Below are 27,893 nucleotides of genomic sequence, written 5' to 3'. Positions count from 1 at the left end.
CTATATGCAATATTTAACGATTCATATTATGACAGTTATAAAATATGTATTAATTAGTAAGAAATAATTCGTTTCATATGGAGTTCCTATATCCTACAGGGCTGATATTGCTTTTATATCTTTACACTTTTGCTGTTGCTTTTGGCACTGCATGCTGTCTCATTAAAGCATGGCGGTTTAGTCTAGTGTGTAACCGCATTTGCATTAAGCTTTGATTAAAAAAAAACAAAAGAAACAGAAAAAAAAAATATCTGTCAGTGTGCCTGTCAGTCAGCCTGTAGCTGTTGTATCTCGGCCTCGCGACCTGCTGCGATTTCCTGCTACGGGTTTCCCTTTAAAAGGGGGCAAGGCTCAATGCTGGGAATTCACGTCATTTCGCCGTTTTACACACAGCCAGATCAATGACAGACAGAGAGAGAGAGAGAGAGAGAGAGAGAGAGAGAGAGAGAGAGAGAGAGAGAGAGAGAGAGAGAGAGAGAGAGAGAGAGAGAGACTCTCTCTTCGGTCTTGCTCTTCCAGGAAGGGATTATTAACCAGCACGCTGCCGACATATGAAGGGAAAACACACGCAGACAAAAGAAGTTTTCACACCGACAGCCGCGCTATGGAGCCGGCCAGCAGATAAAAAAGAAAAAGCAGGCTACATGAAAAAAACCAACTTCTCCCACAATAACAAGCCGAGCAGTCGGACTGCTGCTGCTGCTGTGTGGGTTTCTATAGGAAAGAAAAGGAGATAAAGAAGAGAGCACAACGGAAAAGTGGAAGGAGAGAAGTTGACGGGAGATAATGTCTGAATCCTCCTCCGCTGCGAACAAGGTAACACAGTCGGCTCGTTTTCTCCTCATTGTTTTTCCTCCAGCAGACACTTTCCACTTAAGGTTTGAATCCCTCGTAGCGTGGCTGTCATATTCAGGGGTTTACAAAGCTGCATATCACCTCTTACAGACGTGTGGCTGAGGAGCACGAGCTGCAGCGCCATTGAGTTGCGGCGCGTTTGTTTTGCTAGTCATCTGTTGCTCGCGGCTCCACGCTTTTTAGTTCGCCTCCACTCTGCTGATGGGGACAAGTCGTGACTGTCTGTGACACGCAAAACGTTTGATTTACCGGCCCCCACCCCCACCCCCACCCCAAAAAAGTGATCAAAGCCTGTGGGCGAACATGTAACCTACACATAACACATTTATGAAATGCAGTTCACGGAGCATCAATAAGAAAGCGTTATAAGGGGTTCTCGTTCAGTCACAACAAAACATTAGGGATAAAGAGGAGCTGGAGCTGTGAACTCACAGTTGGAAAGGCCTATAACACACGGGCTACAGTATATGGAGCACTGTAATGGGGTAGGAGTATTTAATACTTTTAATAAGTAATTTTAGTGGCCAATCGTTTCGGCCATTTACCAGACTAAAATACAACTCAACAAATGCTGAAAGTGACAGGTTTCCTCTGTTTCAGAGCTGAAACGATTAGTCGATCGACAGAAAATTAATGGGCAGCTTTTTCGATAATCGATTAGTTGTCATTTATTGAGCAAAAAATGCCAAACGTTTGCTAATTTCAGCATCTCCGTGTGACGATCTGCTGCATTTCTTTGTTTTTACATCATTGTAAACCGAATATTTGGGATGTTAGTCAGACAACAACACATTTGAAGACATCCCCTTTGACTCTAGAAAATTGTGATTGGCATTTTTCACTATTTTTTGACATGTTATAGACTAACCGGCTAATTGATTTATGTGAAAAATAACCAATAGAGCAATCAATAAGGAAAATAATCGTTAGTTTTGGCTTTTGTGACTGTGTAAACAATCTGATGACACTAATGATCAGCACAGACTTGCTTTGAGTCCCAATAGGAACTGTGTGTGTTTCTATTGTTTTCAATTGAATATCTTTGGGGTTTGGACTGTTGGTCAGACAAAACAAGACATTTGAAGATGTAGCTTGGGCTCTCAGAACTTTTTTTTTTTTTACTATTTGTTTGACCTTTTATTATTTAAAAACTAAATTGACAGGTCAGTCGCTGATTTAATCATTAGTTGCAGCCCTAATAGCAACGTTATAGAAATAGCATTTGGGATGTCAAGTTCAGCCTGAAACAACTGAAAACAATGCAAGCTGTTCAATGACAGCAAGTGAAATATGATGTTTTGTTTATGAGGGATGTCATCTCATTGCTGAGTCTGATGTCACCGCTCGATTGCAGTTGCATGCTGATGAATGATTTGCACTTTACTCAGAGAAGTTTTCCACCACAGCCGCCGGTGGACTGGACTCCCCCTCACCTTCATACTGCAGCCCAGTTCTATCACTGATCACTTTGCCTTTTCTGCAGTGTCTTCATCACAAGCTCGCCCCTGTCGCTTTGCCACTAACTCAACCTTTTTCTGAACAACTGAATTTTAAGAAAGTGGATGTCAAGCGGGGGGTGAAGAGCTTTCACCTCTGAGAGGAGGAAATAAAAGACTTAAAGATTGCTGCTTGGCTTCCACAGGAAATTCCTGGTGCATACAGTTGGTGTGCAGGTCTCAGAGTGGCTGGGTGGTGACAGCAGGCTGAAACTGGAAGGAGACGCAGCCAAAACTAAGCTTCATTTCCTCAAGAAACTGAGGTGGCTTCATGCTGCCCTCATTTGCAGGAAAGGAAACCAGTCAACAGAGAATGACCGCAAATTGGAAACCCTCATACCTTAAACTAGATTCAAAAAGTGTGCTGTACAATAGCAGGGCTGGAGTGTCTGAAGTCTGAGAGTATCCTGGAGAGGGTTGCAACTATGTTTTCATTATGGAAAAATATGCTTATTATTTTCTGAATAGTTGATTAATCGTTTAGTCTTATACAGTGGTATAAATATAGTAAAAAATGCCCATCACGGTGTCCCAGAGCCCAAGCTGACATATTCAAATTGCTGGTTTTGTCCGACCAACAGTCCAAAACCCAAAGATATCCAATTTAGAATAATATGAAACAGAGAAATGCAGCAAAACTTTTTTGGAATTTTGGAAGGGGAAACCTGGGAATGTTTGGCTTTTAAAAAAAAAAAAAAATGAAAAAAAATGACATACGACTGAAACACTTCTCAGTTGAGGGTTTATGTTCTTCATAACATCCATGTCTGAGCTTCCTCAGTTCAGACATGGATGGTTGTACGTGTGTGTGCTGTTTGGTTTGTGCCTGCTGTTGTAACTGGCATGGTACTACAATTACTACTAGTTGTTGTTGCTAACACATCTGGCCTGCACTGACTCATTAAGTCTGCATTGGTCCTCTTTTTGAAAGGGACCAAAATACTGACAGTGTGTTTTTATATATATATATATATATATATATATATATATATATATATATATATATATATATATATATATATATATATATATATATATATATATATAATATTCTAAAGCTTTTGCACCTGAAATGAAACATCTGGCTCATATCATTAAAAATGACCCATATTGTAACTAACAATAATTTTCATTATCGGTTAATCTGCTGATCATGTTTTAAATTAATTAATTGTTGAGTCTATAAAATTACAAAAAACAGTGAAAAATGTCAATCACAGTTTCCTCATCACTGCGTGGGTGACGTCTAAGAATTTTTATTTTTTTTTGTCTGACAAACAGTCTAATACCCAAAGATCTTCAGTTTAATATAATATAAAACAAAGTAAGACCCGCAAATTCTCACATTTGAGAAGTTGGAACCAGCAAATGTTTGGCATTTTTGCTTGAAAAATAACTTAAAGGACAAAATAGTCAATCAACTAACCGATTAAACGACACATGTTTGATGAATCAATTAATGAAAAAATTAACAATGAAAATAATTAACAAATTTCTTTTTTTTTAAGCAAAGTTGAAAAACAAAACTGAAACAAAACAAAATTGTGAGCCTTTGTGGTGTCTCTCTGTCATGTAAATTTAATATTCAGGGGGTTTTGGACTGTTGGTCAGACTTAAAAAGCAATTTGAAGACATCGTCTCCAACTCTGGAAAGTTGTGAAGGGTGTTTTAGAGACATTTTAGAGACAAATCGATTCATTTATAATAGAGATCTATCAATAAAAGTAATTAGTTGTAGACTGCCCAGTCTGTATGATAATCGTAAAACGTTTTTGCTGCAAAGATAGTGCTAGTTAGTGCTGAAACCATTAGTAAATGTAGCCTATTGATTAGTTGATCGCCAAAACGTCAACAAAAACTTTGATTATAGATGAAATCTTTCTTTTTTTGAGCAAAAATGTCAAATATTCTGGTTCCAGCTTCCCCATTGTGATGCTTTTCTGTTTTTATATCATTGTAAATTTAAAACTATATGTTTTGGACTGTTGATCCTTCAATTTATAGACGCCACCTCAAGCTCTTGGAAATCGTGATGGAAATGTGACTCTTTTACATTTTCTAGAGCAAACGATTGATGACCAAAATTCAGCGGTATTGTTTCTGAGCTACAAATGCATCCTGAAGACACCGAGATTGCCATCTTTACAAACAGAGCATTGGTTTGTTTAGGACTTTACTGCACTGCAAAACAACACATGTGCTAAAGCATGTATGGCATTCTGGATATTTGCGTCTCCAGAATGTGTCTTCACAGCATGACAGGCTAGCCGATGTTGTGGGTGCACGGCGAGGTGAGGCGAGTTGGCGTGGGGCAGTTTGGGTTCAGGGCCGGTGCGTCGTGGAGCTTTGTGAGCCATGCTTTGTGTCTCTGTGTCTATTCATAGCAGGAGAGGAGCTCTTTCAGTCCTTCCGCGAACCCGCTGCCAAACTCCACTTCCTCCCCCGTCCATGCTCCCGCCGCGAGGCCAGCCAGCCGAATGGAGGACGAGCCTGCCAGGCTGCCTGCGCACCTGCGTGAGTCACAAACACTCAAACTCACACACACACACACACACACACCCAGATGACCAGTGACTCCTACACACATTGATTAGTCGGTCATTTGAAGAGGACAGATTGATTTTTGTCAGTGTTTTTAGCATCTTGTACTGTAAATGTTTCTGTTTAGTTGAAGTGGTAATCTGGGAAGTCAGATGGTTATTTGTCTTATCCCAGAAATCACCTGTCAATCAAACCGTGTGGGCGGGACTGTGACATCTACCTTGGATTTTTCTGTAGATTCAGTTTGAGCTTTGGCAGGTGGCGACATCAGAGAGTTTAGAAAATAAAAATGTTGCAAGATATCACTTTAATAGTTAAAACCCATCACATCCAATTATGACAACACGCACACATCATTATCACTGCATGAGTGCCAGCCCAGTAATGCTGGCCCTCTCAGCTGGGAGGCGGTGAGGCAGATCTGGGGTCAGACACCTGAACCGTACACGCTTCCACTGGACCAGAACTGACAGACCTACTGTACTGGAAAAACCAACAGTTACACAGCGGTCAGGTATAGATAATGTGGAGTGGAGGACACACAGGGGCTGGGAATGATGAAAGAAGAAGGGACGACAAACTGATAGGGAAGAGAAAGGCTTGAAGAAGTGGAGGGCTGGTGTAAGGGGACCCCTGCAAACCATTTAGAGAAAAAACCCCTGAAAACTCAAGTGTAGGACATGGGTGCAGTTCGTCATAGTTGGAAAGCCAAACAGAACAGAATTATGTCTGGACTGATGCTTAAATTCATCTATTTTGCATGTTCTCTTCTTAAAGGATCATGTTTTAATAAAGACCATTCACACAAGATGCATACTTTACACTTCTTCTGACCATTGAATCAGAGGCATCCTTGAACTTCCTTGAATGCATCAGCAAGGTTAATCAGTCCTGCTGCATTATAATAGAATAACTGAATGATTGGAAAAATAGAAGCAGTGGAATGTTTGCAGTTATGGAATAAAGATAGGTCTGAATTGTTTCCCAACACCTCAGATTTTGTTATTGATTCAAAAAAGGTTGGGTGCTCAATGAAGGCCATGCTTCTTTTGAAAAGCCAACTGAGCCAGAATTTGATAAGAATGGGGATGTCATCTTCCTGTGCCAGAGCCTGAAAAATAGTGACAGAAAAATAGCCATGAAAATGACAAGAAGTGTTATTGACGCAGCTGTGCAGGTTGTTGAAATTGCCTTGCAGAAGTAACAACTCTTAAAGCGAGACTATGTACATTTTGAAAGAAGAAAAAACATATTCTTCCTATTACGAAAGAAAAGTTATTCAATTCATAACCAATAAATTGCACCATTGCTCAGTTCAATTCACTGTGAATTTTGCTGATACAATCTTACTCAGTCTGGTATGACCAGTAGCTTAAGGTGGCTAATATTAATATTGTGTAACTGACATTACAGTCAGTTGGCTGATGTGATGCCTCTTTATTATTTGTGCTACAGTTGCAGTGTTTAAGCATTTATCCTTTTCCCACAATTGTTCAGCAAAAGTTGCATAGTTGGGCTTTAAATTGACATTTCTTTGACTGACTTGAAAAACATGAAATTAATAGCACTAGCAAACGTGTTGCTTGAAAATGCCATACACGGGGCGGATACGTCAGTCAATACTGATGGGTCAGGGCAAAATAAAAGAAAATTCTCCCAAACAGCTAACATGAACAAGTTGTCGGACTTAGTGGTGAAGTAAAATAAAATGGCAATTCATTCTGATTATCAGGCTAAAATTGGTCTGGATTAAAGGCACCCTATGGAGTTTTTGACCGCACTATGGAGCATTGTTTTTACGAGTGGGCCCCCGTTTTGTTTGTATTGCAAATGAAGACGCACGTGCATATGGGCATGGTGATCACACATCCTGCTGTTGGTTTTACCCTTTCCATTGATCGACAAATGTCGCAATGCGCCCACAAAGGCAGTGAAGAAAAAGACTGCTTGCAAGCAAACCTAGATGTAAACAATGCAGGATTTAAATAAAATCGGCTTTGCAAATGTTTTATGAGGAAGGAAATGCAATGCATTCAGTACATTTGTTAAACCTCAAGGATATACATAATGCGTTTGTGTGAGTAACACTGAATGTAAACATAACTTTTGTTTGTTTACAAAAAAAACTCCACAGGGCACCTTTTTTAATATTAGGTATGCTTGATTTGTCAAGACAAGAGCAGACAAATATGTCATGATTAGCTAAAGCTAGAGTAGCTGGAAGCAGACCTGTTTTCGATGAGATCAGTAAACAAGCTAATTGGAAGTCATGTGGCTTTTGTTTAGAACCACTGATTGCCTATTCATTGGCTACTTTGAATCAGAACAAACCAAATAAATAGTAGAAATACAAGGACATCTTTTCCACTTGGCTTCAGACCAACGAAAACCAATTGTAGATTTACCTGAACCGGTCAGCATTTGACACTACCTGAACTTTCTGTTGTTAATTGAACTGAGAGAGAAAGCAACGTGAGAAGCAAACAGTCTGCAGGTGAGGCAGTTAAGGAAATATGTTTTTATGTAAGTAAATGACATGAAGCAACACTGACATTTACGGCCCTTCAGGACTTCGGCGCGGCTACATCAGCTCACTGTTGCTTAACCAATCATAGAGCAGGCGGGGCTGGAGCTGTGCCAAGAGATAGGCTCGATGTTCAAAGAGTAACCCTGAGCTGCTTTGTCCATGCATCCGTCAATATTTAACCAGTTTATTTTATTTTTTAGCAAGTGTGAAGTTCAGGGATTTTGTGGGGGCTATGGGCGGCTGCACAGGCTGAGGCTGGATGAGATGCACAGGAAACTCCCTCAGCCCACTTCCTCTTTTGCATTGTTGCAGAAAAAGGAAGAACGCTCAACAGGTCCGTGTTGAGTTTCCTGTCGAGTAAACCGATGGGTCAGTTCACATCCGCAGACATGTGGAAGTCCTACTTTGTTTTAATCATATTTCAAACACAGTTCCTCACACAGACATGACTCTCACACATCTGCAGGTCAGGATAATGTCTTTTTTTTTTACCCCCTCTTCATTGTTTAGTTTATAACTGCTGCTGGTTGGGATCCACTCTCCTTCCTCAGACAGACAGCAACATGTCTTTGTCACTGCGCGCAGTCTAAAACACCTCTGCTCGCCCTTTCTCCTCCTGCCTATCTAAACACATGTGCTGGAAAACAAGCTGTCCATTAACCCCCACACTCAGAGGGAGTTCTGTCCTGAGGGGGGAGAGGAAAGGAAGAGAGCAGCAGGAGGAGGAGGGAGGAGGGAGGAGGAGAGGCGGGGTGGGGGGGAAGACAGAAAGAAAAAGAATGAGGGAGGAAATTGCAGTGTGGGCAGAAATCCGCCTTCTCCATTTCCTGGGGAGGAAGTGGATTAGATCGGGGAGAGTTGCAGCCTGCTCCTCACACTAAAGAATGCTACCAGGCTCGATTTTAACCCTTTCAGCCAGACATCACTGTAACACACTACAAACCCTAACCTCGTGAAACTATATTGGCAATAAATTGTCTTCTTTTCTAATCACGCCCTAAAATATGTTTTCATTCACTTCCTCTCACTTTGTGTTTAGATCCTTTGCTTCATCTTTTTTTTTTTTTTTTTGGGGGTGTTGTACTCTCTTTCATGTTTTAACAGGTTTTTCATATTCTTCTCTCCATCTTGGTTCCTGTCTGTTGCTCTGTGAAACACTGAATCTTCAGTGAAATAATTGTAAGAATTCTTTTCATTCATAAGAAAAGACATTTCAATATAAACGCCTCTGATTTTTTTGTAGTCAAATGTCACCAAATGCAGTATAGTAACATGTATTTAAGATAAGAGATTTAGTCATTTAGTCACAATAAAGTCATTACTAATAGTTGAATAATGAATAATATTTCCACTGTATAATATTTAATAAGAGACAATAACAACCTCTGACAGCTCCCGCTTCTGATTAGTTAATATAGATCAACTAAGGTCTGTGCTTATTAGTCAATTTAGTTAGTAGTCAAGCTATGGAGCCTGGAGAATACACTTCCTAGAATCTGCGCTGGTTGCCTGGTAACCTCACTGTGACAACAAGACTTCAGGAAGTCACTGCACCCAGCCAAGAAATAGCCGAGCACATAACCCCCCGTAAAAACCATAAATGTTTTTACACTTTTGTTCAAATAAAACAAACAAGATATAACATGTTAATTACTAAGCACATTTCCTATTGAACTATTCCTTTAGTCCTTCTTTATATTTCCTTGTGGTTATTGTGTTGTTACCACATTTCATTTTGTATTTTCATTTTGTAAGTAGAACATTTTTCAGTAAAAAGCATGAACTTAATAGTTTTATTGAGGCACATGTCAAGTATATGCTTTGACTTCATAGCTTAAGTGGCCTTTTTTTTTTTTAAGAAATAGAGCCACACTACAACACATGAATTATACATTTGTAAAAAAGAACTGTACTTTCTTTTATTTCATTGTGGCTTTAAAAAAAAACTCTAAAAATATTAAACAGGTCATTAAAGTAATCATCCAGCAGTACTAGTCTGCGAGTAGACAAATGTACAGCTTTAAACAGCTAGTGGAGGAGTGCTGTCAATCACCCAAGATGTTTTGCTTGTTTTTCTGTGTTGAGACAAGTACTAAAAGGCCCGGGAGGGTTTTCGCCACCGCTCACAATAAAGCAGTGCTGACGTTAACCGATGAACTGGATTTGTCGAGTTTTAATTCAATCGCAATCCAGGCAACATCGCTCGACATGGCACCCACATACTCGGAGCATGACGCAACTGAGAGCTAGTCAGTGGGAAAACAGTGAATTATTTAAAGGCCTAAAACACAAGGCGTTCCTGTATTATTTTACAATAAACATGCATGAAATAGAAAGAACAGTGGCTGCAATCTTTAGAAATCTCTTACTGCATGATTAAAAAAACTCTATGTCCATGGAAACAAGACTGGCTCGTTTCCTTGGTGCGTGCGTGTGTGTGTGTGTGTGTGTGTGTGTGTGTGTGTGTGTGTGTGTGTGTGCGCATGTGCTCACAGCTGGGTTTGCACTATGCATGCTTGTATGAGTGGGTGGATGAGTGTGAGTGAATCTTGTGTCTTTGTGCAAAGCTTGCCAGAGGTAGTGTAGGTGTATATTGTATGCGTGTGTGTGTATGAGTACGTGTGTGTGTGTGTGTGTGTGTGTGTGTGTTATCGTACATGACTGCAAACCCTCTCAGCAGCTTCCTCTGGTCGCTCTCTCTTTCTTTGTGGTATATTACCCACTTTACTGTGTGGGGGAATCGGTGTTATAAAGTATGTTGTGTGTGTGTGTGTGTGTGTGTGTGTGTGTTTGGTCTTTCTGAGGGGAAATTTCCTGCCCCTGGAAGCAGCTCTTGTCCTCAGGAATTTCCTGAGTGGGCAGACGGCGCTTCCTGAATAAATGTTGTTGTTGTTGTTGGGGTGTGTGTGTGTTTTAACTTGCTCTCTTTTCTCCTCTGAAAGGGAAACTGTTCTCACAAGCCAGCGAGTGAGCTGAGCGCAGCCCCCTTCTCTTCCTGTTCGCGACACACTCCACATGGCGTTTCTAACGGGGGGGGGGGTTACTTTACTCTGAACATCACAATGAACACACACTCGTATTACTGACTGGTGGCATGTTGATTGTAGTGTTGGTGGTAGTAGTACTCTTTCCTGCCACACAGGAGATGATGTGTTTTATATCTCCTGTATGTCTGGAATAAGAAAAAGAAATGCTGGGTATTTAGCAGACCAACAGACCTCCTACAGGAACTTAAACTGGCAACAATGTTTTAAAGGGCCACTCCAGAGATTTAGTGTTGCACTTTCATAAAGTTGGGGGACGTGCAAAAGACAGATTAATAACAAAATGGTCACACTAGTCCCTAGTGTGGTCCAAAATCCCAAACCACCTGATCCTACACTTCCCATAATGCAACACTCATGTCTATCAAAATCCTTATCTTTGTCTCAATTACATTACATTACATACTAATTGTAATTATATACAGTATATACAGTATGTAGCATATACTTATCTTTTATAGTATAGTGCTTTTGAAATCAACATTCTTTATTGTTTTAAGCTAGCAGAAAATTATACATACAATATAATATCAAACTGCAACTTTGGATTTAACTTAAAAGATAAAGCAAAATGTTTTTCCAGAGATTTAATTTTTTTTTTTTTTTTTTTTGCCTTTATTGATAGAGATAGTGGAGACAGACAGGAAACACAGGTTGAGAGAGGGGGATGACATGCAACAAATGTCCCCAGCTGGACTGACTGACTATGTGAACGCCGTGATTATGTGGTTTCCGTCTTAACACTAGGCTACCGAGACGCCCCAAAGATTTAGTTATTCAATATTTTTCTTGTTTTCCACAATATTCCTGGAGTTGTCGGAAATAAATGACATAAATCAGTGAGCAATGGTTCCCAATCTGGGGAAAGGTCAGGAAAACTAAATGAAAGCATATTTTGGCTACATAAAATTGTTCATGTATAGGTTTACTTCTGAAGATGATTCAAATGAAACTATCTGAGAAGTGAAAACCATTATTTGGTTGAAGTCCTTACAGGTCGTAGATATATGCAACCTGGGATGAGAGTTCACACATAGACATTGTTTAAGATGAACAGGTTGTGAAACGCTGCCTTGGAAGCTTTGCAAGTGTTACACTGCACAAAATGCTGACTTCACTTTCTTCACATGGAAAGAAAAAAAGAGTATATGTTGCTTACAGGGTGTGTGTGTTGGGGGAGGGTTCAGTCAAGCAGGGGCCTTTTGATTTAGTTAACAAATGCCTTTGAAGCTTCTGCATTTTCAAAGAAAGAGGGAGAAAAATTGGCTCCTGAACAAAAGGAAGAGTGGCAGTTGAGGCTGGATTCAGGAACTAACCTACAAGAGCCGGCTTGCTCCTGCGCTCAACAACAAGCTATCAAAAACAGGTCGTGCTACTTCCTGGCCATAAAAGTTCCGTGTGATTGATGATCTGTTTTATGTTTGTTTTGACTGGATGAAGTCCAGATTTGCTGAAGGGGGACAGGCACGTGCATGCCGGTGGAGGAAGCAGAGGATGAATATGAGAGGAGGGGGGGATTTCTCTTGACTGAAAAGTAAAAGTGTGTGTGTGTGTGGATTTTCCCCTGCCACACCCACCTGACAGGGAACCAATGTACAGAGAGACACACAAAGCGAGGGGAGATGAATAGTGTGTGAAGATTAACTATGGAATTGTGTTTCTCTCATACCCACATGTCCCTGAGTCAGGGTGTCAGAAGGTCATGGCCAGCCCCCCCCCCCTCCTTCTCCTCCTCCTTCCTTCTTCCTCCTCCTCCTCCTCTGTTGGGAGAAAGAAAACCTTTTCTTTTATTGAGATAGCAAGACTAATATCCGCCTACTTCTGCTTCGAGAGAAAAGGCAAACATTTACTGAAGAACTGAGTGACTAAGGAGCTTTGAGTTTGGAGAGCAAAGTCCCAGCCTTACTGATGCAGCAATGCTTTTTTTGTTTATTTAGTTGTAGTTCGTGGCTATGCCAAAGTCCTGTGTTTTTATGTGCATCAGTTGCGTCTTTGTGTATGTTTAGAGTGTTGAAAGTCAGGAGTTTCTTACAGAAAACAATATCTGAGACTTTCAGATTCCAGTATGACTCAAAATACAGCATGTGTGCAGTTTTGTTCCAGTTTACGAATAAAGAGAGAGGAAACGCTCAGAGATGCATGACGCACAAGAAAAGCTGAACACATTCAATCAACAGCTTGATTGATGAGAAATTAATATGCATGACCTATGGTAAACCTTACTTGTTACGCTACAAAATAACAACAGGAAACGGAATTTAAATTATCATTTATTCCTATCCACATCTTTTGGTATTTTCTTACAGTCCCATGATATATTTGCTTATTGAAAATGTACCTCAAACTGAGATTTTGGCACTCACATGCAGAGGCTTTACTTTTGTCTTGTCTCAACTAGTGCTACTGAAAACTTGCCTAATTGAATGGCTAATATCTACCAACCAGGCTACAAACAGAGAACTAGTTAAAAGAGTCTGTTGTGTGCCTGTAGATCCATTCAGGAATGTCCACAGATAAAGTAAACAGGCTGGGAAGGAGGTAGATTTCTGTCTAAATGGAGGTGGACAATGCAAACTGTCTTATCTTCAGCTTCACTACAAAATACTGTGAATTAGCTATATCTTGAGAAGAGTCAGCTCAGTTTACATGTTCAGGTTAAGTAGCAAAAACTTAATGCTAACAGCATAATACTAGCTTCTCTAGAAGTTGTGTCGCGATGTTATACTACATACTAATGCTATAAAATTAACTAGCAAAACACTGATGTTAATGCTAATATTGTAATGGTAGCTTCTTGTGTCCCAATAATGCTATGACGTTAACCATACCTACTTAAATATACCTGCTAGCTATAAGAATAACTAGCAGAAACACTGATGTTGATGCTAACATTGTAATGCTAGATTCTTCTAAAATGAGAGCCGGGTCATGATGTTTCACCCGCTTGGCTCCCCAGTTTTATTGCCCTCTTGTTTTTATCACTTTGTTACTTTTTGGATCTGTGAAGTGGAGCTGGCACCAGTTTGGAAATTATTAGTTGATTAAGTGGATTAGTTGTTTCAACAGAAAATGAATAACCAACGATTTCAATTATCGATCAATTGTGTATGTAATCTGCAAAAATGTCAAACATTTATATTCATTTGTGCTTTTCTTTCTTTGGAAATGACATAAAAACGTCATCATTTTTGGGTTTTGACTGTTGGTTAGACAAACCAAACAATTTGAAGACATCATCTTGGGCTCTGGAATGGGTATTTTTCACTATTTACAGACATTTTATAGACTTAACAATTAACTCATTAATTGAAAAAATTATCAATAGATGAATTGATAATGAATAGTAATCATTAGTTGCTTCCCTAGCTGGCGCAATACCAAAATTGTTTCACTTCTATCCTACATTTCCATTGTATGTTGCATTGTGGAACAGTAGGGTTTATTAACACCACAATTAAATATGTAGCGATTTATGTAACATACTTCAGTTCCATACCATTTTTCCAATGTGAAAATACTACATAATTAAAACGTGGTTATAATTAGCATTTAGTATGTAGTTGGGACACAGTGATTCATTAGCTACTGTGCTAATCGGAAGACTTAGATGAGTAGATACTAGAGTTAGCTTGCTAAAAAGCAATATAATCAGACAGAACAGTGACAAAATGATCAGTTCTTAATCAGAAACAGACAGAAAGAAATTAACCATGTCTGTTCATCTTTACTGAGCTTGGACACAGCTGCTAGCACGTTTGCCCAAAAATTATGAACCTTTTAAAAGGGCCACCAGAGGTGGGGGTTAGAGTTAATAGCTGTTTTTTTAGTATCCAAGAGGCAGGCGTTGTTGCAGTCTTCAGTTGGGTGAGACAAACATAAGCCGCAGTATGGCAGTGGTGTGAGTGTTGGTGAGGCGTGCAGAGCTAAACTTTGATTCTGGACCGGACCTTTAAGCTTCACAGCAGGACGGACCTCATTAACTCGTCTTGCTGCGAGGGGAAGTTGAGGGCTTCTGTACCGCAACAACGAAACAAGATACCAGTGATCTCATCCTGCTCTTCCCTTCATTCATCCCAAGCGCTTATGAGTTGCCTTGGCAACTTGTGCGCTCTGTGTGTGTACGTGTGTGTGTGTGAGAGCGGGGGCCTGAGAAACCACAGAGTGAAAATTATGTGTCATCAGAGAGGATTAGGAGCCCACGGTTTAGTCAAGGGCTTGGGATCCTGCTGCTGTCGTGCTTGAGGGTTTTATTCAATGTAAACATACATACACACACACACACACACACACATATATGGAGAGGGAGAGGGAGAGAGAGAGGGGGAGAGAGGGAGGGAGAGAGGGAGGGAGAGAGAGGGAGAGAGAGAGAGAGACCATGAATAGTGTAAACTTGAGATGCATTCAAGAAACACAGAGACTGATGACAAGGAAACTGAAATTGATTTTCTTCCTGTAACCTGCAACGAATTTGTAACAGATTCTCTGACAGAAAACAACCAGAGAGGCCATATTTATCAGCTCGAGGAAGTGTGTGGATGTGTTGAAGGAACAGAGTGTCAGGGTCGAAGGTGCTCTCTCTGTTCTCTCACTCCCTGTCCATGCCATCCATTTTCCTTTCCACCTCTCAGTAAGGAAAGGATGTCTCACTGGCTGCACTGCAACAGAAAGTTTCCTATCATGTTTGGAATCAGTTCCTGTCTAGATCACATGGATATGAGATACAAAATAAGATCCTGAAACTCGCAACTTGAATGTGACTTAGAATGGGACGTTTTTAAAACTGAAATCAGAAGTGATCAGTGATAACAAGACTGCACTTAAATCTTTGTGATTCACCTACAACTGTCATAGTTTTTGCAGCTTGCTGAGCAATGATAGCATGGAGGACAGAGACACGTCAGTGGGGAGTGAAAATATTTGTGACTTGATCTTTATTTGGAGAGACACTTGATTTCATTCAGAAGAAAGATTCAGACTGTAACTGCATTTAGTTGCAAAGACAGATTCAGTGATATATCTGAGCCCAAGTCTACAGATTTGAGTCATAAAAATTAAGACTTGTGATTTCACTTGGAGTCATCTGCCTTAAGACTTGATGGCCTGAAGATTTAACTCAACATTTGAAGGCAAAAAGCTGAGACCTCAGACCACAGACTTGAGATTGGATTGGACAGGTCTGCCTTCAGGAATCAATAAACGCAAAAGTAAATTTGGAAGATGGAGTTCTAATTTAGAACCAGCTATTAATACAGAACCTTAGGTCAATCAGCCAGCTCACTTGGAATCAAGTATGTTAATACAGCATTGATATTTGACATCTTGGCTCTGACCTTGTCACTCCCCACAAGGAAGCACCAAGCTCAGCACAGCAGGGAGTGGGGAGTGACAGGTAGGGGAAAGTAGACTCAGAGCCCACAGGTGGATGCTGGGGTGGAGTTGAACTTTTGAAATGCTGTATGAACAGCTGCAGCAGTTACAGCATAGCAAGTGACAGCATAGGTTTCAGGTGAGCGGTGTGGCAGAAGGCAGAGAACTGACTTACACCGCCATAATTGAAGGGTGCGTTGGATATACGTATGTTGGAATAAGAGTATACCATGTGAATGTAGCGGCTGACTCAGGTTGACTGCCTGAACTAGCTTGCAGGCTTTGCTTCATATATTGGTTACACCCCAGAATAGTTATGAACAGTCAAAAGAATCAGATATGAGCAGGAATTCAGGGCTGAGCATGATGTCCCATTCTGGGAACTTCATTTGAGTACTGGCTTAGTATCTGTTTCTCTTCCCATTTGTCTTTCCTTCCCCTTTTTGCATCTTTAAGTGCTCTTGTTCCTGCTATTTTACCTCATTTGTCTTCATTTTTTCCCCGTCCTCACACACTATCCGCTGCTGCTCACTCTTTCCTTTCTGTTTCCACTCTTCCTTTTCTCTTCTCTGTCTCGCTGCTGTCTGTTAATAAGCCTCCCGGCGTCACTCTCTAACCTTACCGCAGGAAGTTTCCTGTGCTGAAATGGAGCCCACGCTGGATTGCTTCCTGCCAGAGTGAGTTGTGGGACACGTTTATTTGGGCCCCCTTCTTCCTCATCCTCCACCCCCCCCCCCCCTCCTCCTCCTCCCTTCTGCTCCCGTTGTTGCTTCCTCCTTTGGGCTCTGTGCAGATGGCTGAGGCCGGCAGACCGGATCTCGGAGGGGTTTTGGCAAAGCTGCACCTCTCTCCGGCCCTGGAGAGAGCATACCGCAGCCACGACCTTGCGACCTGGGCTGCACTGCTGCCCGCCCCGGCCTCGCTGCTCTCACATGTCAGCCACGAGAGAGACGAACGTACAGCTGGTTCATGCAGTGCAGATGGCAGCTTAATTCAATATTGATAGAAAGTCAATGATGTAGTCAGTTAGGAATATTCCAGTGCATCCTAGATATATTCCTGTTATATAGTCCAGTTAAATTTAAACATAGTCATTTGTAGAAGCTCCAAAGGGACACATTTTAGGTTAAAAAAAACCCCTAATCTTAGCAGTTCCAATCCCTGGTTTTCGGGGAATATTTCAAAGCGTTACCACTGATGTTTAAAGTTACCTATACTGCTTTAATCATCAAACAAGGGATTAAAAACAAGCACATTAACATACATTATATTAAACATACTAGAGGCTAGATATAATGCAGCTTAGCTATGATTTCTACTGTGCCCAAGAAGCCAATCCTTTGAAAAAAGTAGAAACCCAGTAAAAGATATGAAGAAATATAGTTCCTTATCTGCCCACCACCACTAGCTCCTGTGTTTGTGAAACACCTGTATGCCATTCCCTGGCACTTTCTTAGGATGTCTGTTGACAAGCTGAGGGTCAGAGCCATGCTTCAGATAACCAAGGCCTTCCCGGGCTTATCTGCAACGCTCGTGCCACTATCTGAATACAGAGGACTAGAAGAGAAGGGAAGAAATGGGAATCTGACAATCTAGACAGGGTTTCATTTTATATTGATTGCTCTCTGTGAAAACTTCCTCTGTTTGACGGGGAGCTGAAGGGGAGAGGCCTGAAAGCAAGCACAAGGTTCCTATTACTTGTGTGACAATGACGTTGGCGGCCAAAGATAACAGCTGTCTGACTCCCAGAGGAAGTGTTTGAGGCCAGGCGATAAGTCCAATGTAAGAAATGAGTAGTGATGCTCCGCGTGGGTGTCATGGATGTTCTGATCGGAGCTATACACTGTTGCAAGTCTGTTTTTGTGTGTGTATATGCATGTGAAAGAGAGGAGATAGAAAAAGAGAAGGTGACTCTGAGTCAGACTGTAAATCATTGGGTGAGAGAGTGCAAAATATTAAGATGTGGTGGCAGTATCTGTGTTTAAAAGGGATAAATAAGGATCAAAAATGCTAAAAATATACATCCTTTTATGTCAGACAATATCAAGAATATTACAGTTTGAGAACATTTCAGCGCTCTCATATTATCTAAAAAAAAATCTTGGCATATTTAGTTTAACTATTTGAGCTAATTTGGCTAATGGCGCTTATCTTTTGGTTGGGAAAAAAATTAATTTGTATTTCTAAAGAAACTTTGGGGGGATTGTCAGTCACTTCATTACACTCTGAGTTTTCCAAAGGCTAATATGTATTTAGTGGCCTTTAGAGGAAATGCATTTTATGCACTTGAGCTGTTGTGGTTGCTGCTAGGGTGAAGTTGGCCATAGTACTACATTGCACTCTTGATAAGCTAATTAGTTAGTCCTCAAACCATCATAGATTGATAAAATAAAATGCAATTGCTGTTTGTGTTTTTATTTATATATTGACCAAGTTTCTTCTTTGCCATTCAGCTAGCTAGCTTGTGAACCAGTGTTGAAACAAAAGCTTGTACAAAGACTCAAGAATTATTGAGGGACAAACTTATAATCAAATCCAAACTGCAACTTTTTGTGGGAAAAAATATTTTGACTTTGTATTTCTGGGAAAAGGGGGTTCATTTACCTTGCTGCTGGTGTCAATTTAGCTATACTATTGTGTTGCTTTCTAGGTAACTAGTTAGTTAGCACTTCAGCATCATAAATGAATGAAATAAAATGTAACCGCCATTTACATTTTTTATTTAGAGTTTGACAAGGCTTCTTTTTTGCCATTCTGTTAGCTAACTTGCACACCAACAAAATTTGTTTTAGCTCCACCAACTGAGCTTTAATTCCAAGATTATTTCTGCATCACAGTAGATCTGAGAAATGTTTTTACAACTAAAATCCATTCAACATTCTGAGGAAATTGAGCATTTGTTCAGATTTTTTCGTTTTTACAGTGTTCTCTATTCTTTCCCTATTGCCTCTAAATGCTTGTTGGTCACCCATGCAGATGTTTTACACTCCTGTTCCCATGGCCGTAAAAGAAACATTTCACAGTGCGAGGGAGGGAAAAAAGAGATACTGTCATTGCTATTTCCTCTGCTCTCTTTCCCTCCATGTGCCCTTGTCCGTTTATACACAAACTAATAAACTGTCCGTCCTCTGATGTGCCTGTCTGGAGTTCAGAGAGCAAAGAACAGCACAGATCATAGCAGATCAAATAAAATAACAGTCTGACCGTGTTTCTCACATTACCCCCCCCATTTTTATCCTTGTGATTCACTCTGTATTTCTCTCCTTAACCTATCATCTTTTAATCTTTTATTCTAACCTCCTCTCCCTTTCTGACTCGGTCTCCTCCTTCATCTTTTTTTCTTTATCTCTACTGCCGTTCCTGTAATCACTCCCTCCTTTTGGCTTTTATCTCCACTTCCTCAATATCCTTTTTACTGCCTCTGCCTCCTTCCTTCCTCTCCCCCACCCTTCTCCTCCTCCTTTCCTCCCTACCCCTTGCTCCCCTTTACCCTCCCCTCCTTCCTGCCTTTCCTTCTTTCTTCCTTCCTTGCCCCCAACCCCCCGTCCTTCTGCCTCTTCTTCACTGAGCTCATCCTTCTTTTCTTCCGTCCTTTCCCCTTCACCTGCACTTTGTTGCTTCTTTTCCAAACCCTGGTCTCAACTCCCTTTCATTCATCCTCTTCCTTTCCCTTCTCTTCTTCCCCCAAATCCTTCCACCTCCAGGTTTGCAGCCAGTCTTTTGGAGCAGGGAGGATGTGGCCCAGTGGCTGCGATGGGCCGAGAAGGAGTTTGCCCTGCGGCCGATCACCAGCGGCTCTTTCCAGATGAATGGCAAAGCTCTGCTGCTGCTCACCAAGGAGGACTTCCGCTACCGATCCCCTCACTCCGGTACTAGTCTTCTTTCCACCTCTACATTAATTTCTTTGTGATATTAGAGGTGCATTGCAGGCTGGGAAAACCAGACATCAGTGAAAAGTTTTACAAATGAGTCACTTTCATTGATTGCATTAGATGTTTTTTTTTGTCCAACTGGAACAGGACCAAGACTTACCAACTTGGAATTAAGAGCTGTTTTAGATCATGGAAACACCATGGAAAATTGGTGCAATTATACATAGAAGCACCTTTTCTAAGGGAGTGCTGTCACAAAATGACTGACAGGACTAAATCAAATTTGAAATGGATAGTTTGGGGTCCTCACAGATAAGTGAAACACTTCATAAATGAACATCCATGACCACATTTTGTTTCACAACAAAATTTTATTGGGGAAAACACTGACCCTTTATCAACTGTTGTCCTTTGTGCTTTGTGGTTTAGACCAATATTATAGTTTATTTGAACATGAAAACCTGCGTCAGTGCAGCTTTAAAATCAATGTGTTTACAGCAAAACTACACCCTTTAAAAATCAATAAAGTCAGCTGGAGAAGAGGAGGGAAGGCAGCAGTGTCAGGCGACAGTGGAGGGAGGCAGCTGCTACAGCGAGGCTGCTGGGGGAGGAAGTAGGAGACGGTTGATCAGGAAGTACAAAACCAACCTCAACAGTTGCCCTGGCAACGCCAGCGGCCAGGCGCATGAAAATAAAGCAAAAAAAGTGAACTGTTCTCATTTACAGAGTTTTGGGTGTCTATTTTTCACTGTAAGTGAAACAGGATTCATTGTCTGATAGTGTCTCCTGGAAATTTTACACTACACATAGTCAGTGCTGTGTGGTGTGATTCATGATGATAGTTATAAGAGTGGGATGAAATGAGTAATCAGCATTGTGAAATATAAAGATAAGACATTTCTACAATCCTTTTTTTTTTAAGATACATTTTTCAGGCTTTTTTGCCTTTTTATTAGATAGGAACAGACAGGAAAGGGGGGAGAGAGAGGGGATGACATGCAGCAAACGGCCTGGAATCATATCCGGGCTGCTGCGGTAAGGACTCAGCCTTAGTACATAGTGCACATGCTTTACCAGTGAGCTTATATATTATTTTATTTAACACTTAAAATATTTATTCATTTCAGCATTTATTTATGTATTTGATATAAACATTGATTAATTGAATAAGTCATTTCTAATCCTCCATAGAATCGAACAGAAAGTAAAAGTTGTTCAGTTCAGTATTTCCTACAATAAGAGACCCCGATGTGTTCCTTTAAATGATATTACATGTTATGAGGAATAATCTGTAGTTAAAGAACGATGTGGCCCAGCTGACAGCTGTTGTCAAGCTCATATCAGGATGTTTCCGTTTCAACTCTGCACAAACTTTCACATCCTGTGAAGAAATTGAGGTCTGGGAGAAAAAAATGTGGAAAATGTGATTCATCATCGCAGGTTTTATTACTTGGTTTTAGATGTTGCTATGTGACACTGAGATCATTTTGTTGTAAAATGGTTTAATTTATCAGCAACTTTAGATGTTTGATCACATTTTTTTTCGTAAAACAAAAACATAAGGTGTCGAGAGATAAAGCAGTCAGTGATTGATTACATTTCGATATCGGTAGCTGTTTTGGCCCTGTTGTCAGTGACATCAGTGAAAATGTCATTTTAGGGAACAGAGCACATTTTTTTGCCTTGTGATGTGTCCATTTCCTCCTTTGGGGGACTATTAGGGTGCAGTTCCCATCAGTCCATGCTGTGTGCCATATTTTCCTTTTTAGAAGGTCTTATAATAATACACTTTTTTTCCTGGAATTCCTTAACCTCACTTCCAATAATCAGCCACGCAGTTTTTAAAGCCACATTGCAGCTACATGTTTCAACCTGAATGTGTTTTAATGGGAAAACTGTGAAGCCAAAAAGGGTGTTACATATATCAGTTATGATTAACTATAAGACGACAGGCCACTTTCACCTGTTTCTTTCATTTCCTAGTAATTGTATTTCATAATGATAAACATATTGTTGACAACTTATTGTTTTGTGTGTGCAGACATTAGACAAAATGTGAAAAAAAGAAGTTTAAAACTAGCATTTTAAATCCAGAATGAAAGCGAACTTTAATGCACCAGGAAGCAGGAATTTTCCCCACACTGCAACTCAATGCCACAGGACCAGAAAGTGAGAACTGAAAGGGGGGTGTGTGTGTGTGTGTGTTTGTGTCCGTGTGTTCACCATCACTTCCTTTATGAGAATCATTTCCTTGTTATGCTAAGCCTTAAAAAAGATCTTTAAGGTAATGTGTGAAATCACATCCACTGTACTTGTGGTTACTTGTTAACCATGTAAATGCTTTGTGACGCCTGGAGAGGAGCCGTTGGTGTTGAGGCAAAACAAACAGCTGTTAATCATTCAGTGAACTTCCTGCACAGCCTTTGTATCTGGTGTCAACACTACTGTATAACCACTTAATGGAGAATAGCAGGGTCATAGAGACCCACAGCCCATTTACTTGTGTCAACATCTAGTTCATGTTGATTTTAAAGGACATGGTTAAAACACAGAATTTTTATTATTATTTTTTGGTTAAATAGGATGGATTATTTTGCTCTGTGGAAGAAAAATGCTTCTTCTCCAAGAGGAAACACACCGGGTCACCTGAGAGAGAACCTGCACTTTGGGCCCCTTCTGTACACACTGGGTCGTCAGGTCAGGTGTTGAATATTTAGGAAATGTTTTTCTGGTAATAAACAAGTTCCGATTTGCCACGACACCCTGTCCTGAGACGGTCACACTAACGTGGTGTCTGGCTCCCCAGTGACTTCCATTATTGCTCAAGCTCCCTGCTGCCTGGAAAGCAGAGCAAAGGAGAAGGGGAACACGATTCTGTGAATGACGCCAGCGCTAATTTCCCATTTTATGCAGGCGTGAAATGCTACCGGGAGACGTATTGTAACCTCTGACCTTTGTATCTCTGCAGGGGACGTCCTGTATGAGCTACTGCAGCACATCCTGAAGCAGAGGAAGCCCCACGTGTTTTACCCGTCTGCCTACTTTCCTGGGAACTCCTTCCACTCGCTGCCTGAAAGCGCTGTGCAGCACCTGAAGCTTGAAGGTCAGTCCAATAATATGCTGTACAGATTGTAAAGCCCCTTCAGGCAAGTTTGTGATATTGGACTATAAAATAAAATTGACTTGACTATATCAGCTGTGTCAAGCAGCCATGTCAACAGGGTAGAAGGAGAAATATAAAATAAAAGAAGGTTTGGAATGGCTCATAATCGATCAACCTGCAGCTATACAGTATATACATTTAACATTATACACACAAACTATGTTATCTACAATCAATAAATATTTACACCAATAATTTAATGAAATCAAATATTATGGTAAGTGTCTCTCTATAAATTAGCTAAGTAGCTTAATATAAAGCTAATGTTGATTTGAATGAAAATGTAGATAATTTAAGCTGATCTTTTTGTATATATGGTAAGATAGTTTAAGTGCAAGGCATTAGTCGGTCTCTTCCCTCAGAAGCCCAGACGTCACTCGGTACCTGTGTTTGTTGTTACCAAAGAAGTAATGATAAAGTTCAGTGAAATACCTGACACTGTTTTCTGGCTCTGATCTGAGCAAATGTGACACGGCAACAAACATCATACCTTCACATGATGACAGTAAAAACCTGTTCTACAAGGAAATGTTGCTTTATTTAAACAAGCTGCAGTACAGCACACCACAAACCAGTCCAGTGACTTACTGTAGTGATTGGTTCCCTGGTATTTGGTACTACTGTCTTCCTTGTTTTGAGTGTCACTTCGTAGAGGAATCAGAGCAAAATTCTAACCACTTCCAACAAAAACCTATCAAAAATAATGTAATCAGCACTCTCAGCCCAACTGTAGGATATTAGTGACACCTAGTGGTCTTTTCTGTGTGAGGCCAGTGTAGCAGGAACTAACAGTAATATGCACCTTTTAACTTACTGGCAGAAGGGACAAATTGCGGCACAAGTTGGAAAATAGCTAAATCACTTCATTTCATGCTCTGTTACTCAAATTATTTGGTAAGATTGTTGTATTTTTTGGCTTTTCTGCTACTTTGAACAGTCGCAAAGTAGAGACAGGCACAGTACAAGATGAGACACATGTACAATGAACGGACAAAATAATTGGGACATCCTAGATTAGATTTTATTGCAAGCCAGTACCACAGTCCTGAAATTATTAATACCTTTTATTAAGCTCATAGTACTGAATTTGAGTTGTCACTATCAGAGAGGTGTTGACTCAGTTCTATGGCCAGAGTTGGTCACAGTCTTGACTTTCTCTTTTATCAATGTGCTATTGATAGCCAATATCTGTGTATGGTTGGCACACTTGTATGGCAAACAGAGAAAATGGCATAGACCCAAAAGCTTTGCTAACATCACTGGAACGCTAGGACAAACTGATCATTTGTGCTTTATTCTAGATAATCAAATGAATAATGTTGACGGTTAATCGTTGAGTCAGAAAAGAGTGAAAAATGGCCATCATGCGTTCCTAGAGCCGAGGGCGATGTCTTCAGGTTGCTTTTTTTGTCTGACAAAGACATTCAGTTTAATATAAAGCAAGACAAATTAAAGCGGTCAAATTGTTAATATTTCTGCTTGAAAAATAACTTAAAATACTAACTGACTAATTGTTTTAGCTGTATTTTGGTATAAAATGGTGCTGTAGATATTTATCACATATTGTATCTTTTGGAACCCCAGAAACGGTACGGCGGGCACCACGTGGTACAGAGCCACTCCCCCAGCATCCACCAACCATTGAGCTGCGGCACCGCTCCCGCTCCCCCCACCATCCAACCACCAGACGATCCCCTCCGGAGCCAAACCACCCCCGCCCAGCCAATGAGGACCCCCTCCATGCCTTCTCCCAGCTGCCAGACAGCAACCACCACCTGCCTGAGGAAATGTACCCTCTGTCGGTGTCCCCGGCTGCACCGAACGGCCGCTGTGCAACGCCCCGGGAAGCCCCATGCCCAGGCAGCCCTGGGGGCCAGGAGGCGGGCCCTCCTCGCGTCATCCAGCTCATGCCGAGCGCCATCATGAACCCCTTGCTCCTCAGCCCGAGCAGGAGCGGCGGGGGTGCCGCCATGGACTTCAGGCACAGCCGCGTTGGACCCCCGTCTCAGGTGACGCTCGAGAACGGGCGTGAGGGGAAAGCCCACGCCCACCACCATCAGATACCACTGTCCCAGCAGCAGCAGCAGCAACAGCAGCATCTACTGCAGCAGCAGGAGGAGGCGCTCTACAGGAACCACGTCATCATGCCCGTGTCTCCTCCAGAGGAGCAACAAATACCCATCGGACGGATAGCAGGTAAGATTTAGCCCTCAGAAGGTTAAAGGTTACAGCTACACAAGGTGGCATCTTTATTTAAAAACACATCTTTAGTCACAGTGTGTGCAGATAATTACAGAGACAACAGAACGTTGGTTACTTATCTTGTCCCTTTGGTATTCTCTGACAAAGTATCACACGTAAAGGAAAATTCCATACCACTTAATGCAAACTCACTCTGTGTTTCCCCGTTGTGTCCTTGCAGACTGCAGGCTGCTGTGGGACTATGTCTACCAACTCCTGTCAGACAGCAGGTACGAGAACTACATCCGCTGGGAGGATACAGAGAGCAAAGTCTTCCGCATCATGGACCCCAACGGCCTGGCCAGGCTCTGGGGCAATCACAAGGTAAGCACACACTCTGCGGGCTCCAGGTGTTCAGTTATTGTTGTCTTTGATCAGGCAGCACCTGCAGCATTGCCACATCCAGGCAAGAGAAAAGACTATCACTGTCTTTTCTAGAACAGTTTAAAGCTGCACTAATCAAAAATTTTTATATCAGCAATGACTCAAAAGATGACGCGTAATGTGAAATCTGTTGCTCATAGTGATAAATTCACAGAGAAATATCACCCAACTCTGCAGTTCATCTTTAGCTCTACAGAGCTTTTTTAGCCACTTTTAGCTCATTGTTTTGGTTTTACAGCCCACAAACTCTGACGCTGTCAACAGCCTTGTTATCAGCTGCAGCAGGCAGCTGTTTTCAACAAAAAAGCTCTAATAAACCCAATGTAGAAATCGACTATACACTACCTGCCCAGCACCAAACAGCAGTCAGACAGAATAAGAGACTAGGTGGTGAACATAGTGGAGCATTTAGCAGCTGAAGAGCCAGATATTTCCCTCAGGAGTTGGTGAAGACAAAACAGCTTAAAGAAGAGAACATACAGTGTGTCAGCCTTACATTCATCGGGTGGTCAGAGACATGACTCCAAATGAATGCTAATGTTGTTCCGTCTCTGCTGAATGTGTAAATAAGCAACTGTTTGCTAACAAGCTAGCTATATCAACTTAATTAGGTGATAATATGTCACTGTTGTGTTTGCAGCTTGTTTCTGCTGCCCACAAGTGGCCAAAACATCATCCGTTACTGCAGGTTTACCGTTTCCACCTTTCAAATCATGTTTCGTACCATTTCTTTTTATGGACAAGGCTTTAAAGCTGCACAAATCAATATTTTTATATTGACGATGAATTGAATTACTATGTAAAATGAAAAGTGTTGCTCATAGTAATGAGCTCATAAAGAATTAACATCCAACTTTGCAGTTCCTCTCAGTTCTGCAGAGCTTTTTAGCCTCTTTTCGTTCATTGTTTTGGTTTTATGGGCAACAAACTCTGTGTCTCCTGGATGTCTGTTTACTAACTCGTTTGCCATAACAACTTTATGAGGTCATAGATTCTATGTCAGATATTTTTTCAGCTTGTTGTGAACTTCTGCCCTCATGTGACCAAACCATTAATTGGTGCAGCTTTAAATGGCACAGAGCATCTAAAGATGTAGAAAACGTCTCGTTTTGTAGATCAGTACCAATATTATTATTATTATTATTATTATTAATGACACTTTTGTTCCTTACCTCTTACAGAACAGGACCAATATGACGTATGAGAAGATGTCGCGAGCACTGAGACACTACTACAAACTGAACATTATCAGGAAAGAGCCCGGACAAAGACTTCTGTTCAGGTATATCTATTTAAAGACACCTTTTTGAAAAAATGGTCAGGCTATTAATGATATATTTAACATTGTTGAATCCATTCTTCCTGTGGGTTACTGGCCAAATAGTAAAAAGATTAAAAACAGCAGTTTCAATAAATGATCAAACTCCTTTCCTTGTCTGTGTCACGTTCACCAGGTTCATGAAAACTCCCGATGAGATAATGAACGGACAGGCGGACCGGCTGGAGCACCTGGAGTCCGACACAGACGAACAAATCTACATCAAAGAGGAATGCTAAGGAACTCTGGGAAAAACGAGTCCATGAACTATTTACTACTACAGCCGCTGATGCCTTTCAGAAGCAGCCTGAACAATCGTTGTTGAATCTGGAGCGCGTGGACGTTCTCTCGTATCAGTCCTACACAGACGAACATGAAATCTGATCTCTCTTAAGATTGCCTTAGGATGAAATTTTCCTGAAGTAAAAAGAAAAAAAACAGCATCAGTTGTTTTGATTTTCCTGATGGACCGAGCTGAAAGGACTTTCTAAGTGTTCTCTTTTTATTTCTGAATGAACTGCAAAAGCCAATCACTTTGTGCTTATGTCACTTTTATGATTTTTTTTTTTTGGTCTCCTCACATGCATTATACTGTGGAGTTTTGCTGTTTGTAAAAAGAAAGTTGGGTGTGTGTGTGTGTGTGTGTGTCTGACAGGAATGTTTTCACCATGGAATAAACATTTTTGATCAAACTGTATTCTCTTAGCGTGGACTATATTTCCAACTTAAGATATTTACCTGAATATTAATCGCGTTTTTCTCTAGTATTTCCTGTTTCTCTGCACAGGAGAACGTCAGTGATGTTTGGTGAAATACATCAAATATCCACATGATGGCAATACTGGACAAGTTGTGATGAGAGAGGAGCAGCAGTGGCTGTTCACAGTTCAGCAGTTCATCAAACAGGCTGCACACACATTTATAGGATTAAATGTGGCTGCAGTTCATAATATCGTTGGAACTGGTGGGAGATGCAAGAATCATATTTAGGTCTTTTGTTAATGTCTTGCTTTTGGTGGAATTGATGTCTCAGTGTCTGTCAATGACCATATGTCGCGCCCCCCCACACACCTGCTGTACTGCTC

The 27,893-nt window shown here is 40.9% G+C and overlaps 1 protein-coding gene across 7 annotated transcripts; it reads left to right on the top strand.

Annotated features, from left to right (window-relative positions):
- Positions 1 to 402: 402 nt before the first annotated feature.
- On the top strand, positions 403 to 27,505 carry etv6 (ETS variant transcription factor 6). Of its 7 annotated transcripts, none has more exons than XM_044186064.1 (8): positions 403 to 816; positions 4,739 to 4,865; positions 19,535 to 19,699; positions 22,671 to 22,805; positions 24,450 to 25,061; positions 25,288 to 25,430; positions 26,672 to 26,772; positions 26,945 to 27,505. In XM_044186064.1, the coding sequence occupies exons 1-8, from the start codon at positions 787 to 789 to the stop codon at positions 27,045 to 27,047; spliced, it is 1,416 nt and encodes a 471-aa protein (XP_044041999.1). In that variant the 5' UTR covers positions 403 to 786; the 3' UTR covers positions 27,048 to 27,505. The 7 variants fall into 7 exon arrangements, with proteins under 7 accessions (XP_044041999.1, XP_044042005.1, XP_044041998.1 ...); XM_044186063.1 differs by having other exon boundaries at positions 451 to 816; positions 4,736 to 4,865; XM_044186069.1 differs by lacking the exon at positions 403 to 816 and adding an exon at positions 1,175 to 1,340.
- Positions 27,506 to 27,893: the final 388 nt, after the last annotated feature.

This window comes from Siniperca chuatsi, linkage group LG23 (assembly GCF_020085105.1).
Source record: "Siniperca chuatsi isolate FFG_IHB_CAS linkage group LG23, ASM2008510v1, whole genome shotgun sequence".
NCBI lineage: Eukaryota > Metazoa > Chordata > Actinopteri > Centrarchiformes > Sinipercidae > Siniperca > Siniperca chuatsi.
The sequence above is the reverse complement of the archived record's forward strand: the minus strand, read 5'-3'. Positions and strand labels throughout refer to the sequence as shown.

Excerpts from the sequence above, each read along its gene's own strand:
- etv6 (XM_044186063.1), top strand. The coding sequence starts at position 787 with ATGTCTGAATCCTCCTCCGCTGCGAACAAG. Across the intron at positions 4,866-19,534 it reads CAGGCTGCCTGCGCACCTGC|GTTTGCAGCCAGTCTTTTGG; the intron begins GTGAGTCACAAA and ends TTCCACCTCCAG. Across the intron at positions 25,062-25,287 it reads ACCCATCGGACGGATAGCAG|ACTGCAGGCTGCTGTGGGAC; the intron begins GTAAGATTTAGC and ends GTGTCCTTGCAG.